Below are 15,734 nucleotides of genomic sequence, written 5' to 3'. Positions count from 1 at the left end.
CATATGAAAACAATGCTGTATTTTACATTTTATTTAACATTAAAAGATATGAATCGGTGTGATCATCACAAAATTTTAGCAATATACAAATTTAAATATTTAAGCAAATTTGCTTAATCTATAGCCCACAAAGATTGTTGTTCCACAATAAACTGGACTGGGACTAATGATTATTTTAGTAATTGATTAAGCTTTTGATTATTCTCATGATTAATCACTTAATTGTTTAAAAAAACGATACATTCTACAAATTTTTTATTGAACCACTTAAGCCTTTTTTGTACAATATTAGGAATACATTAAAAGGTGAAAATTAATGTATAATTAAATTTCTTTTTTAAATAAAATATTTAATTGGCTAAAATGCAATAACACAGCATAAGTCTGAACCAAGTGAAGCTAAAACTGGGCCACTTGGGGAGTTTTGGCTTAAAAACCTATTTATAGATGAAGGTGTTGTATCTTAAATGCTATATTTAAGCATTTAAGATACAACACCTTCATAGCTTTTTTTTGGATACTACACCAGTTAATAATTCAATTACCTATTTTGAGTCTGTATACACCAGTTAATAATTAATCGATTTCTAAATTGGCAATTATTTGGATAATCGATTAGTTCAATTAATTGTTTCAGCCCTTCAGCAAACAAAACCATGAAGGAACCTTTACGGATCATTCTTGTCTTACACATTATGCGAGTTGAACCGATAAGATGACAGACTGTGTGAGCTTTCAGAAGGATCAGCTGGGAATGTGAAACCAAAGATGTGTGTCTGAGATTTTTCCATATCTTTTCTAGCTCTGTGTTGCAATAATATTTTCATCTACATCTAAAACCTACTTATACCATGCCAATACCCAATCCATATTCCCTCCGTACTTATAGAAAGCATTGTATTAATGTTGACAATAGTTAAGTAGATAGAAAAAAACGACATTTAAATTGTTGACTCCTGTTGTATTACAACAGTATTTGGCAAACAGTTGGCATCTTTGTCTTTAAAAATACTTGGGTGTTTTTTGTTATGAAGACAACGTTTTGTGCTCCAAATGCCTCTTTCAGGCAGACAGTGGTTATAAATAAAGCCTTTGACTATTCTTGCTTGAGCTTTAAAAATTCTTCCAGACCAATGAATATTAAAAAGTATATAACCGTGTGTCTCCTTAAGTACAGCAGTAATAGGTCTTCAGATGAAGCGAAGTTTCATTTCTTGTAATAAAACTGACTGGGGCGTAGCACCATCCTTGGTGCCGTTTCAGTGTGTTTCAACCCTGAGGAATCTAATTTAATTCAGCTGCTTTTCTTCATATCAGGGCTCATATGGAACTGAGGACACTGGGCACTAAGCCTCTGGCAGAATCTACTTTCATTTGTTGTGTGCAGTCTTCTCACACATTCAAACATTGATTTACAAAGCTGTGGTGGGAAAAATGCAGAGCAACTTCAATGCTGAAAAAAGCTCGGCTTTTAGGAGCTTGCACCAGACTGATTGAGATTTACACTAAAATACCGCAGTTACAAATATAGGCTGATTATCCAAGTATTGCTGCTGCTTTAAAAAAGGTTAGTTTACATTTTTACTTAATGTCAGTATTGTTAAGCGGATTTAGGTAATGTTACTTTCGTTATTGGTTCTGTTTTCTTTCAAAATTGGATCATAAAAACTTACACTGTCCTGATCCAATATTGATTTCATATATCAGCCGAAGAACAAGTATCGGTTTACATCGGCCTGCATCTAAAATCTTTCGTATAAGACTCCAGCATTTAGTCCGTCCCAGCATTTCTATTCAGCAGCTGTTATATCCCCCATGTAGACTCATTGGTTGATAATAAATGGCTTCATTGCTCTCATGCCTGTTGTTGTTGACTATTGTTCTTTGAGTACTATCACTTGATCAAGCCTTTTTTAACATTACACTCTTCAAAATAAGTAATAAAAGTATGTATGATATTGTATTGGGTCAATATCGGTTTCGGCCAATAGTCAAAGCTGCTGTAACAGAATCACATCTGAAGTGACCAAACTGTGTTGGGACAGCCCTCATAAAAAACCTTAGCTGAACATTTTTGGAATAATTGTAGCAATATTTTTTAGTAACAGATATTTTCTAAAACAGAAATTTAAGCTCTTGAAAAAAACTTTAGGAAACGTTTTTTTCCTCAATAGTTGTCTCACATTACTTTGACAATAGGTAACAGCTAAAAAAGATAAGCACCCTTACTCTTGTTGCACCCTCCATTACATTTTAATTATCAAAACACTACAGATTAGAAACAAATCCATTAATCCTGATTAGTCAGTGGTAATTATTTAAAGCAGTAGCTATTGAACATCTCATGAAACTGTTAAAAATCCTGGACACCATTTTAGTGTAACATTATGAAATATCAATATTTTGTGCTCTTAATTGTTCCTTTTAGACTAAAAGCTAGTCATGTTTGGCTCTAACACAATTTGCAAATCCTTTCAAGCTTCTTTTAACTTCTCATGGTTTAAATCTAAATAGAAATTTTGCCTCCAGTCACAGACTATTCAGTTGTTGTGCTGTCAAACAGAAGACATACAATGTCTCTTGGTGGGCTTGCCATCAATAAATGGGACTTGACTTTGTATTTACCATTGAGATTCGGCATGTAGCTTAGGTTTACAGCTGTATCAGGACCAAAGCCATGACACAGATGACAGAGTTATTTCTGGAAGTGGGAGAAAGTCAAAATCTTTTGCCCAGAGCTGACTGTGAGCGGGCTTTATTCTCCTCTTATCTCATGCTGATATTTCCAGGACACACACACACACACACACATTCTCTCCTTGTCTCCCTTTCTCTGTTGAGCTGCTGTCTCTATTATACTCCCTCCCTTCTCCTTATTCCCCAGTTTTCAGCTGCTCATCATCACCACTTTTCTTTTCATTTCACCACTCTGCACCCCCTGTCCCCATCTCTCCTCTCTCAGGTCAAGTCGTCCTCATGGCATTCTTTCCTCAAGATCATCATGCTTTCATCACTTCCCCTCCCCCTCTTCTTCTGCCCTTTTCTTCATTAATCTTCTCTGTCTACCCCAGATTTCTGTCAGTCTTCCACTGCTGTTTACTCATTTCCACCCACTTACCATCCCTCTGCACTCTTGCGCTTCCTCGACATTGCCGTCATAGTTTCCTGATCCGTTCTAATGCCCCTTTCTGCTCCCTCGTCAAAACTTTTTCGTTTTCTTCCTCTGCTGTCAGTTTCTCTTTCTGTCCCTCCACCTCCCTCTCTTTCCAATTTGAGTCTTTTTTTCCCCCCCCTCCTCGCTGTATCTAGGACACGGGTGTTGAACAATCTCTCAAAGTCTCTGACAAGTGGATCAATTGTCTGTCCCCTGATAATAACCTGCCATCTACCATCCACACATTCCTTCACGAAGGCTTTCTACCATTGAGCACCTTTATTTTCTCAGTCCCAGTATGGTTGCGTGATGCTTCAGAATCACATTTTGTACCGATCCTGATAAGATGTACACATGCAATTGCAGAAAAACTGCTTTTGCCTGGGTGTCCATGGTGCTGTGCAGACATTGCATGACTGTTCACCTCTTTCCGAAATGTGTGAAAATCTGCTCTAGGCCAAAAAAGTCCCAGAAAGCAGCTGCAGCATCCAGGTCTTTAGAGTAACACAGTGTGTGTATTGGTTAAATACAGCAATATGCTGCTAATTAACCAGCGGCTTTAGCTAATGTGGCCCAGTTTTTCGGTGGTATGTAGCTGCACACACTCAACACCACTCCAGCCCCACAGTCTGAAATCATCCCTGGTTTATGCATGATGGTATTTCAAGGTTTGTGCAAAGGAAAACCTGCTTCCTCTATCTTACAGCCTCACATCGGAAAATGATTAAAATGTAACTGCTTATTAGAGGGGTTGTGTGTTCTAACATGAATACAATTTTTGCATAATAAAAGGTTCAAGGGCTGCACAGTGGCGCAGTTGGTAGCACTGTTGCCTTGAAGCAAGAAGGTCCTGGGTTCGATTCCCGGCCTGGTGTCTGTCTGCACGGAGCATGCGTGGGTACTCTGGCTTCCTCCCACAGTCCAAAAACATGACTGTCAGGCAAATTGATCTCTCTAAATTCTCCCTAGATGTGTGCATGGTTGTTTGTCTTGTCTGCCTCTGTGTTGCGACAGACTGGCCCCCACCTATCGCCCGAAACGTTCGCTGGAGATAGGCACCAGCACCCCTCCCGACCCTGCCAGGTACAAGGGTGTACAGAAAATGGATGGATGGAAAAAGTTTGTTTTTTTGTCATCGGCTGTAGAGCTTGAGATTTGTCGTTTTTGCCCTTTCTATTTTACATGATAGGAATGATAATGGGCAACCTCATTTATTTTTTAACTTGACTGGTTTTATATATAAATATATATTATATATGTTTTATTTTTTTGGCCTTTTTAACAATACATTAAACATTCAATATTGTAATAAAATGAACAAGGAAGCCTTTTCAGAACATTATTTCTTAATCGGTAAGGATCTGAAACAGAAGCACATTTGCCTTGTTAAAGTGCTTAAGAGATCCAGCTGCCTTCCATTTGAAGCACTTAGGATTTACCGCGTCCTAAATATTTAGCTTTCAATTTCTTAGTCTAGAAAATAAGTTACCGTCTTCTCAGCCTTAAGAACAGGATATGGGTCACTCTTTCTCCAAAATGCTTGCTGTACTTTGCCAAGTGTCTTAAATTGGTGCACGAAAGTCTGCATTTGAGTAAGCCATAATGTTTCGGGCTTACTGTGAAATGAAAAGATGGATATTTTATGTGTGTCCAAATTCAGCGTCTGCATCCTTCAAAGAAGTGGTTCCCGATCCTTTTGTGTTGTATTTTAAGAATATTTTAATTTGTGGGAAATGTTTTTAGCATAATGGGGTAGAGGCGTAATTTTTTATGATGTTTGTGGTATTGCAGTGATAAACTTGACAATAAATGGTCTTTGAGGCAGTTTCTGGCAATAGTTAAAAGGCCTGCCACTGTGTACCAATAGATCGTCAGAGCCCCAAAAACTATACTGTTATTAGAATAGTCTACTTCTGCACACCATTTACAGTTGGAGCACTAAATGGCATGCAATACTTGCATTTAATCGTGTTTATTGCAGAGCTCATGAAGCCAATCCCAATTATATTCTTACATGTTCCTTCAGAATATATTTCAGTTCTTATCAGGATTTTAAAAAGCCTCCATTAAGCATGATCATCACCAAGTTTTTCTCTGTTCCTGTGATTCTCAGTACAAGCCATTCCTGCTCTGCCTCACTTGGTGGATGCTTGATTGTGAGACGGCAGCAGTAGGAACTGTTGGCAGTATCTTTTCCGCAGCTCTGACAGCGCTGTAGGAGAGTGAACAGTTTACAATGAAGATGACATCAAAAGCTGTAATACTGGGTTACATGCGTGCGGCGAGTCCCCTGTGCATCATTAGGCAATCTGAATCCAGCACAGGAATAGAGCAAGCTGCCTCTACCAATAAACATTGCATCACTGTGGGAAAAATAAAGACCATAAAGGGGAGAAACAGAGTTAGATTTGTGTTCATTTGCCAAAATGGAAAAAGATCTCTGGTGACTGGGCCCAGATCTTGGCCCTAAATAGGAACACATGAGGGGATTTAATCCATAGCTCCACTGACAAAAGCTCTCCATTTGATTTAGATCACTATAGTCCTTTCTTTTTCACTTGAGATGACAGAAAAACTGTTAAGGGCCTGACTTACTTAGCAGAATTGAGAGGGGGGAATTGAGGGGTATTGCTCAAGAAATGGTCAGCAGGGTCTCTCCAACAGCTTGGATCCAGAGTTTCCATGGCAGCTGTCACTCACTGATGGGAGGTGGTGTTCCCCATCACTTCAATTACTGCTTGGGATTAAGTTCAGAGATGCTCCACAAATCCAGGACAAACAATTTATGCAACAGAGAACCCCCGGCTTGCTGAAGGCACAGTGGGATGTTTGCTTCCAGCTGGATTCAGTGATGCAGCGCTCAGAACGAGTCAAAAACACTGCAGGCTCTTCTTTCCAGGTAGACATGCTGTGTTTGCACTAGCAGCTGTAAATAATCCATCCTGTCAGTCCGGAAATGAACTTTGGTAGAAAGTAATGGTGCAGTGGTTTTTATGCACTTCTGCTTTTAGGCTCCCATCCCCCATTCTTTTTTTTTTTGTTTTTATGTAAAAAAAAAAACTAGCAGATTACACTCAATCATTTACTGTACCTCCCACCAATGATCAGAGGGCAAGAGGCAGAGGTATTATAGAGGTCACCAGTCCATTACGGTCAAATTGCAACCAATTTGAAATGTATGTGTAGTATTGTTAAACATACTCTTTACAACTCGGGGTGCAACAAAAATTTGGCCGACCAATAATCCAGCCACCTGAGTTTTCTTAATGTTTTGAGATCTGCAATCGTCCATAAGAAACCGATCTTTTCCACCAATCTTATCTACCTCTGCAAAGGTCTGAAAATCAACCGCTGTCCTCTTTTGCTCTGCTGTGAGAGCGCTGACTGACCCGCCAACCAGGTCATGTCTGTATTCAGTTTTGTCACAATATTTTCTGACTTTTCAGATCCAATCAGTATCTGCCAAAAGCAGAATTTGGCTACTTTAAAGACCATTGATCGGCTAGAAAACTGCAATCGGTGCACTCCTAGTTGAGAGAAAACTAAATAACTAAGGGTTTTAAGGCTATTATCTGTAGAAAACCGGAAATACCTCCTTGGAAATAATGGATTAAATCATATGCAGACTGAAATGTAAAAAACAAAATAGACAAAAAACACCCATCCTTTTTGGATGTACTCTCTGAGGACGGTGAAAATCTGGTGTGGATAAAACATGCAGAGATTGTGAATGAATAATCACACGCACGTTTCGCTTTCGCCCCGTCATTTGTCACATGTTCCTGTGCTGTGATGTGCACTGCAGGTCCTAACTGTGCATATGTTTTCAAGCGCTCATCTCTCTTGCTCACCAACGTGCCCGAGCTCCATTTGCACTGATATATTTCCAGCAGCGTGTCATTTCTGTTTCCCGGCTGATTGCTAAACAGCCGCAGAGCCGAGCGGTGGAGGTGGAATCTCGTCTGTATTCCCTGCCCATCCTTTATTGATGGCAGAGTAATCACAGGGCCAGAGTACAAATCCACTTACCCTCTGCTTTGCCTTAAGTAATGGATTTATGAGTGCATTAAAGAGCCGTAGTTATCCAGAGGCCCCTGCCAGACTGTCTCTCTGCTCATTCTCTCCCTGATCGACTGTCTTTGTGTCTCAGTCGGACTCATCTGCTTCTGCTTTCCCAGCTCCTGTCATGTGAGATCTCTCTGTCTTCTGATTCCCAATTGTCTGCTCCTTGTTGCCTCATTTTCACTCTCTCTGGAGTTTGGCTGGCTTTGGGAGCATTTGTGCGACCCATCATTGCATTACCCTTTTTTTCTCCTTGACTTGTATCCTCATCTTTTATCCTCTGGGAAGCCCTGATTAGAAAAAAAAAATCTTTTTCATTTTCTCCTTGAAGACTAAGGGAGCCTGGCCGACAGAGAGAGCTGACTCTTGAAGAAGTTGGTGCTTTGGGGGCTCGAGGCAAAGTTGGCACCAACTTAACTGCCTGAACTAAACCGACATTAAAGCAACTCTCTCGGTGCAGAGCTGGAGGAGAAGGGCGAAAAGCTGAACTTTCTAACTCTGAGCTTTGCGGGGAAGAAATGCAGGAAAGCAGATGAAAAAGTTGCAGCACCAGATCACTTTCTTTCCAATGTTTTCCTCTGCTTCTTGTCGCTACAAGGCCCCTTTTTCCTCACATACTCCTAATTAATCTCAGTGTGACACATCTGCAGTGCGCATCCCATGAGAGGTTTGTCTGGGTGTGTGTGCACTCTGCATGTCTCCCATTTATCTGTCACGCATACAGCAGGGCACTTCACACGACTGATAACAATACAAGATGCTTGCTGGTAAGAGAAAAAGGTTTTGACCATGAATTATTTCAAAGCTTGCAGAATTTTTTTTATTTTTGGAACATTTGGAAGTGGGAAAGTATTTTCTGCACTAGAAGAAAGCTCATATAAATAAACCAAGAAAGGAGAGTGCATTAAAAGATGCAGATAAAAAGGATCCTAGTCAGTCTGCTGGAAAAGGTCATCCAAAATTCGTCAGAAGCCATTTTATACAAGTCAAGTGAGGTTGGAGCCTTTTTTTTTCTTTTTTCTTTTGACCCAGTACACCGCTGTAAAATCTCAGCTAATTCTGTTCATCTTTCACACCTTCCCTCCATTACTTCCCACCAACCCCTCACAGACTCCTCAGAGGGCGTATCCCTGCAGCTGGGCAACTCGAAAGACTTCATCCTCAGCTTGGACTTAAGGTTCTCCTCCAATGGCAGTGTGTCGGTGGTCCTAGAAACCACAGAGAAGGGGCCTCCCTTCACCATCCATTACGTTACCAACACGCAGCTCATCGCCTTCAAAGAGCGCGACGTCACCTACGGCATCGGGCCTCGATCCTCCTGGAGCACGTTGACCAGAGACCTGCTGACTGACCTCAGGAAGGGAGTCGGGTTGTCGAACACAAAGGCTGTCAAAGCCACAAAGGTTGGTTCAAATCCGAACTCGCAATATGGAAACTTTATTTAAAGGGTTAGTCTTTACAGTATCGGTAATCTTTTTTATTTATTTTTTTCAAAAAAGCCTTTTGAATATATTTTTCATTCTTTACAAACCACAAAATTAAAGTAAATAAAGTTTATAATGTTTGCATAAAATTCTATATAACCGCTTTTCTTGGAGACCAAAAAATTCCTGGTGTTTAATTAACTTTTTGAATTAGTTACAAATTTGTCAGACATTAATTGACATTAGACATCTCTCTCTATAATATTTAGTTATCATTTTAGGGAAAAAAAACAATTGACAAGTGGTATCATTGCTAATATAAAAGTGACTTTATTGATGAGTCCTGTGACTGATTTGACTTTGATAATTTGTTACTTTAGTTGAGTTAATGCAAGATGTCTGCACATCCTGAAAAAGCATTAAATTCATGTATTTAAAATTAAGGCTGTAAAGTGACTCATGTTCATTAAATAAAATGTTGCCCTTAAAAACGCTAATTATAAGTCTTAAATTTTATCTTGGTACAACCACATTATCTCCTATATTCTAGGTAGATTCAGGACTTTCAGGACTTTTCAATCATCAAAGTCATCAAATGTTTCAGTCGCGCGCTGAAATGTTCACTGCGACAGAACTGTGCTCTGTCTCAAGACAGTTAATGGTACCGGTAACAAGTTGCTAATAGTTGCTAGCTAGCTAACTTTTTTGAGTCTATCATAGGTAAGCGTAAAACTATCTGCAATTGACTGGACAATGTTCATCTTTGCCACTAGCTCTGTTGCCAGCACATATGAAGCTGCATGCTTTCTGTGCAAGAAATGCTTGACACTATAGGGGTTAATGCTGTAGCAGGTTATATGCCATGTGAGAATCACAAAGCTGCTACCAACAGCCACAAAAAGACTCCAGAAGGTTAAATTTTGTTCCCCTGAAACTAAAAAATACATATCTTTTGCACATTTCTGTCTTAAATTTTGTAATAGTGGTTTTAAAAAGTCTTGAAAAAAATTGGGGAAACCTAACATTGATGTTATTTGTGGGTGTGATTGTTACAAAAGTTTTAAAATAAAGTCACTAATTTAGACCCTGATTCTTTCTAATCTTGTCTGCGTTTCTCCCCAGATCATGCCCAGACGGGTGGTGCGGCTAGTCCTGCATGGACATGGCTTTGTTGATAACGTCACCATCTCCACCACTGCCCACATGGCCGCCTTCTTCGCCGCCAGCGACTGGCTGGTGCGCAACCAGGACGAGCGAGGGGGATGGCCCATCATGGTCACCCGAAAACTGGGCGAGGGCTTCCGGCCCCTAGAGCCCGGCTGGTACTCGGCCATGGCCCAGGGCCAGGCTATGTCCACCTTGGTGAGAGCCTACCTCCTCACCAAGACCCAGGCTTACCTCAACGCTGCTCTCAAGGCGGTGGGACCGTACAAGGTGCCTTCAGCGCAGCACGGGGTCAAAGCGGTGTTCATGAACAAGTACGACTGGTATGAGGAATACCCCACAACGCCCAGCTCGTTTGTGCTCAACGGCTTCATCTACTCCCTGCTGGGACTTTATGACGTTGCTGACACGGCGGGAGAGATCCTGGGCAGAGAGGCGGGGCAGCTGTTCAGCCGTGGCATGGAGTCCCTCAAGGCCATGCTGCCCCTCTTCGACACGGGGTCCGGGAGCATCTACGACCTGCGTCACTTCATGCTGGGCACGGCGCCCAACCTGGCCCGATGGGACTATCATACCACACACATTAACCAGCTGCAGCTGCTGGCATCCATAGAAAACGCTCCCATCTTCAGGGATGTGGTGAAGCGCTGGAAGAACTACTTAAAAGGGATTCGTGCCAAGCACAACTAGTCGAACTCAGCAGATTTTACCACTGAGTTTAGAAGAGAATCAATGTTTAGGCTGTAAGAGCAAAGCAGAAGATTTTATAGAGAAATGTGTGTGTGATGGTGTGCGGGGGTGCGTGTGCATGCGTGAGTCACTCCTGGTTAACGGCCTGAAAGATGAGTTGTGATACTTTAACTTTGTGCGCACTGTTGCTGGTTTGACATTTGCTGCTACGTTGACTGTAGCTCAAAGTTTGCGTCCCTGGAGCTAGTGTTTGTAATTATACACAGGCCTAGCTTCAGCGTGTGAGTGTTTGCATTCATAAAGAATGATTGTGTGTTTTGTTAAAAAAAACAAAAAAATCTACATAGAAAAAAAAATACACATTGGAATATTTTTGACTTTCTTTAATGCATCAAGATTTCTCTTATACGTTTTCTACTTTTAATCAGATTTCAGAGGTTTACTGAAGTAAGCTGTGAAAATCAGAGGGCGTATAAATGTTGCCAAGAGAAGTTAATATTATCAAAAGATAGTTTAACAGTTTATATTTTTCCAGTGCGTGCTCATTGATCATTTTAGTTACATTTCACAGATATAATGACAATGAAGGATTATCTCAGTTTTTTTTTCTCCTTTCTCATTTTTTCATCTGTTAGTTTGTCTAAAAATATTCAATAGATGTCTAGCAAGCTGTTTGAAGTCAGCTCTGAAGGATAAGTAATGGAGGTAGCAGAAGTGTATCTGAGATAAACCCATCAAGCTTTAATCTTTAACAGTTGTGAACGCTGTTGCTACCAACAAACTCCTCTTAGCTGCTTTGCTGTGTTTTTAATAGGACACTAAAACAGGAAACCAGGCCAGGCAAAAGAAAAACCTCTGCTTCTCTTTGGGTTCACTTTGGAAAGTTAACGTGTCGTCTGTGAGACCTCTTCTGAACCGGCATGAGCGCCACGGTGATTGCAGCTAATCACAGATCAGGAAAAGAAAAATTAGCAAAAGAAACATTGGCCGTCCTTTGCAGCATCCTCCACATTTATTGGCACCCCGACTAAAAATGCTTTAAACACCTTCCTAAATTCATCTCATCTTCTATGTGCATAATCCCAGTCTAGACTACTCATTTCAGTTTAATGGACTCAAGCTCAAGGATTTATTGAAGACAGCATTCTGACCATCTTCCCCTTGTGTGTCCTTGTTTATTAGCAGCTTCAGTACTTTTAAACCATAGAAATTTACCAGTTTTATACGCGTCTTACTTGAATGGCGTGCTCTTTTCTTTCCTATTTTGAAGACTGGCAAAGAGAAATGTCTATTCCTGTACACTGATCAATACACCTGAAGTACACATGAAAAAAGTCAGTTAAATTTTTCTTCCTTTTTTAGAGACTCCAATCATTAATATGATTTTCAAAACTTCAGTGTGTGATTACAGTATTGCAATAAAAAATTGATTTATTTTATTCATTTTCTTTTTACTTAGGGGTGCCTACAAACATGGAGAGTTAAGTTTATGACTCAGGAAAAGAACAGATCAAAGCTAACCTTTCTTAAAGACGTGTTGGCAACACGACTGCGACTAGAAATAGTTGTTGCCTCACTTATCAATGCTTTTGTTTGCCGAGTTCTAAAAAATAAATTCACTAGATCACTCCTAATTTAGCGGTCTAACAATTAAACCATTGTTGTTCATTTTCCTTGCGAACGTTTCCATCTTAAAAGCCTTTCTTCTGTCGCACTCTAGCCCTGATTATTCCCAGAAACAAGTGTGGGCGGTGTCGACGCACGTGGAGGTAGACGGATGTGGGCAGCGGGGCCGCAGCTGTCACGTCGGTTCAAAGCGTTTAGATCCAGACAATGCCAGCAACAGCTGGAGATAAATTCTCAAACACGGATGCTGCCGGTCCCCGCAGACTCCTGTTGCTCCCTCTCACCTCTTCTAAGAGCGTGAACCCAACCGTTTTTAATCCGAGCCACGCAGAGGACGCTCACAACTCACCCGGCTAATAGGGTGGAGAGGCCGCTCGCGGTTCCAGTCGCTGGCTGCGGATGAGTCAGTGCCCTCTCCAAACAAAGTGGAGCTCCTCCTCGGCATCGATGGAGCTCTGATCGATCTGCTTTATAGATTAACACCGGGAGATTCGGGGTGATTCATCCTTTCGGGGGAGCTGGTGGGGATTTTCATTTAGAAAAATTGTGTAATCGGAGATCAGATCGTATTCCCACACAGTCGGCTTTCAAGTTTTAATGCGCGCTAAGCGGACAAAATCGAAGGACCCAGTGATTTATTTTGATGCAGTGTTGGATTGAGTTAATCCTTTTATAGCCGAGACATCTCATTCTGTTTGGTTGATCCTGGAAATGGAACCTTTTACTCACTCTGTGTTTTTGCGTGTTTCTTCTTTATTGCAAAGTTTATTACTTTCTTTAAAAACCAAGAAGCATGTGAGCCATCTTTTCTCCATTTTGCTCCTAGACAGTATTCACCTAATTGACACAGGAGCAAAAATCCATCTTCGAAAAAGGAACATTCATAACTGGAAATTTTGTGTTTTGATACAAATTTCTATGTTATTTTATACCAAAGTCACTTAGTGGGTAAGTTTATTTGTATATATTTGTGCAAACTGACTTCCATTCAGCATTTGGCGTTAGGTTTCCGCAGACACATTTTGGAGAAACACTGCCTTTCGATTTTAGGTGTAGACTGAGCGGATTATAAGCATGTTAAGCTTGCTTATAAGAAAAAGGAGATTTGTGCAGCCAGTGGTTAGTTTAGTCTGCTTCTGATTTAGAGGGAAACGAACAGAGAGCTGCAAGCGTCTTCTTTTCCAGGATCTGTCGGGTTCAGAAGCTGCGGGTTAAGTTCGTTTTGGTTAATAAAAGCACAACTGCAGGTTATCGTCAACTGATTAGTTGCATTTCTTCTTGAGTTTTTTTTTTTTCTTGTTTTAGGATAATGTGCAACAGCTTTGCTAAGCTGCTGTTGTTGTTCACTGTGTAAAAATGGGTATGGGAACTTGTTTTCTTCTCACTTCAGTAGAATCTCTGATTTAACAGAAATCTTCAACAAAACGACCTTTTGAGGTCAGTGTGATTTATGCAATAAGATGTTTACTGGGACTGGTGACTCCACCACAGACCCAGAGTGGTTGTTTAGAGTTTGCAATCTAAGCACAATGTGCAAATGCTCCCATTTTTTTAGTCCAAGTAAGAGGTGTTTATATACAGAGTAAATCTTTGTGCTTTAAAACTTTGCTTTCTAAAAGTGTAAAAAAAATAAAATAAAATAAAATCATTTTTCTTAAACTTTTGTGTTTCTTCATATCTCTGACTGGAACTCGTCTGTTTAGCTAATTGTTACTATTGAGGGTTTTTGTGTCAGTACTTAGTTCAGCAGCAAGATCCGCAAATAGTTTAGAAACTATTTCTAATACTTTAAGCCAGATTTCAGCTTAATTTTCTCTAAAATATGAATAAATAAAATCAGTATTCCTGGAATTTTTGTTGGGGGAATTAAAAGCACAGAGTATTTCACCACTTTGCAGAGAATACTGATAACTTTTTTTTTTTTAATCCAGAAATAAAATAAATTTCCTCATTTAATGTCAGATTTACTCATACAATGCTGTAAATAAAGCTGAAAGCGGAGGTTCACATACACTGTATAAATGTTGCATCATTTTTTTCTGACTGAAAAATCAGACTATGCTTATCCTATTTTAGATCAGACAGGATTACCAAAATGATTTCTATTTGCTTAATGCCAGAACAAAAGGATTTGTTTAGTAAGTTATGGGGGGAGGATTCTTTTTAAATTTGGGAGGCTGCATAACATTAACATGCGTTTAAACAATTTCATAAAATCCAGATGTACGTTTCAGCTTTGTATGCTTATAATGGATTAATCAGAGACACACCTGTGAATGTATCTGAAGACAACACCTTAAATAAGCTGCTTCCTCTCGCATAGAAAACAGAAATTGGGTAGGAAGAGAATGATGGGTCTCTGCAGGTCTGGTTCATCCAAACATACAATTTCCAGCTGTCTGAAAGAGCCACATACGCATGTTTATAAAATTATCTTTAGTTTTAAACACCATGTGAGTGTCTTCAGAGAGGAGACTAGTCCTGCGCCACTGAGATGAACGTGTTTTTGCATAAAACACTATAAACTAAAAGCAAAATACTGTTAAAATGCTGCCTGAAGCAGGTAAGCCCGAAAGTCCGCTCAGAGAGGAAGAAGACAAGAGCTTAATTTTAGGACATGTCCTATTTTCTGATTAAACTAAAAATGAACTCTTTGACCATAAAGACCAAAGAAGAATCCTCACAACCCTGATAATACCATCTCAGTAGTGAAGTATAACGTGGCAGCATCATTTTCTGAGGTTTTATGACCCAGGAGGGACTGGTTCACTTCACAAAACAGATTACCGGTATGTCATGAAGAAAGAACATTAGGTGGAAATACTGAAGCAACTTCTTGAGACATCCACCAGGAAGTTGTAGCTTGGTCACTAGTGGGTTTTCCAAAAGGCATACAGCCAAAGGTCAATGTTTAAGAGGCCATCACAAATCGCAGTCCAATAGAACAGTGGTTCTCAAATGGGGGTACGCGTACCCCTGGGGGTACGTGGAGGTACTGCAGGGGGTACGTGAAGCTTTTCAAAATATCTTTAAAAAATCAGTAGGCTCCTCATAATAAGTCTTGGGAAAAATTATTTTGTAAAAAGTTCAATAAAATATAAATGTGTGTTCATGCACTGAATTTTATATTCAGTATTTACAGGGTATTTACAGCACTGTACCTCTTTTTTATTCCAAAAATGTTTTGCCCGTGTCAGGGGGTACTTGACTAAAAATATATTTTTAAGGGGGTACATCACTGAAAAAAGTTTGAGAACCACTGCAATAGAACATTTGTTGTCTGAGCTAAAGAGACGTGCGTGAGCAAAGTGGCCTACAGAGTTGACCAGTTCTGTTAGTTGGAATGAACCAAATTCCACCAAACGCTTGTAAGATAACTTGTAGAAAGACCCCAAAAATGTTTGTCCCCCAAGTCATGCAGTTTAAAAGGCAATTCTACCAAATACAAAAGAAAAAAAAACTTGAGACTTTAGAAAAAATACACAAATTATCTCTCTCCCTTTCATTAATCTGACATTTAGCAAAAAGAAATACTTTCATGACTAGCCTAAAACAGGAAACATTTAATGATTTAACGTTAAACAGTGAAAAATGTTTTCTTTATCTAGTTAGAC

At 39.9% G+C, this 15,734-nt stretch overlaps 1 protein-coding gene across 4 annotated transcripts in view; it reads left to right on the top strand.

Moving 5' to 3' along the window:
• The window catches only part of glceb (glucuronic acid epimerase b), a 59,842-nt gene extending 46,063 nt beyond the window's left edge, over positions 1 to 13,779 (top strand). For all 4 annotated transcript variants that reach the window (XM_028014456.1, XM_028014454.1, XM_028014455.1 and 1 more), the window contains 2 exons: positions 8,327 to 8,619; positions 9,763 to 13,779. In XM_028014456.1, coding sequence (XP_027870257.1) covers positions 8,327 to 8,619; positions 9,763 to 10,494 — 1,025 coding nt within the window. In that variant the 3' untranslated portion in view covers positions 10,495 to 13,779. The remainder of the gene's footprint in view (positions 1 to 8,326; positions 8,620 to 9,762) is intronic.
• Positions 13,780 to 15,734: the final 1,955 nt, after the last annotated feature.

The sequence above is a fragment of the Xiphophorus couchianus genome, chromosome 4 (genome assembly GCF_001444195.1).
Source record: "Xiphophorus couchianus chromosome 4, X_couchianus-1.0, whole genome shotgun sequence".
Lineage (NCBI taxonomy): Eukaryota > Metazoa > Chordata > Actinopteri > Cyprinodontiformes > Poeciliidae > Xiphophorus > Xiphophorus couchianus.
The sequence above is the reverse complement of the archived record's forward strand: the minus strand, read 5'-3'. Positions and strand labels throughout refer to the sequence as shown.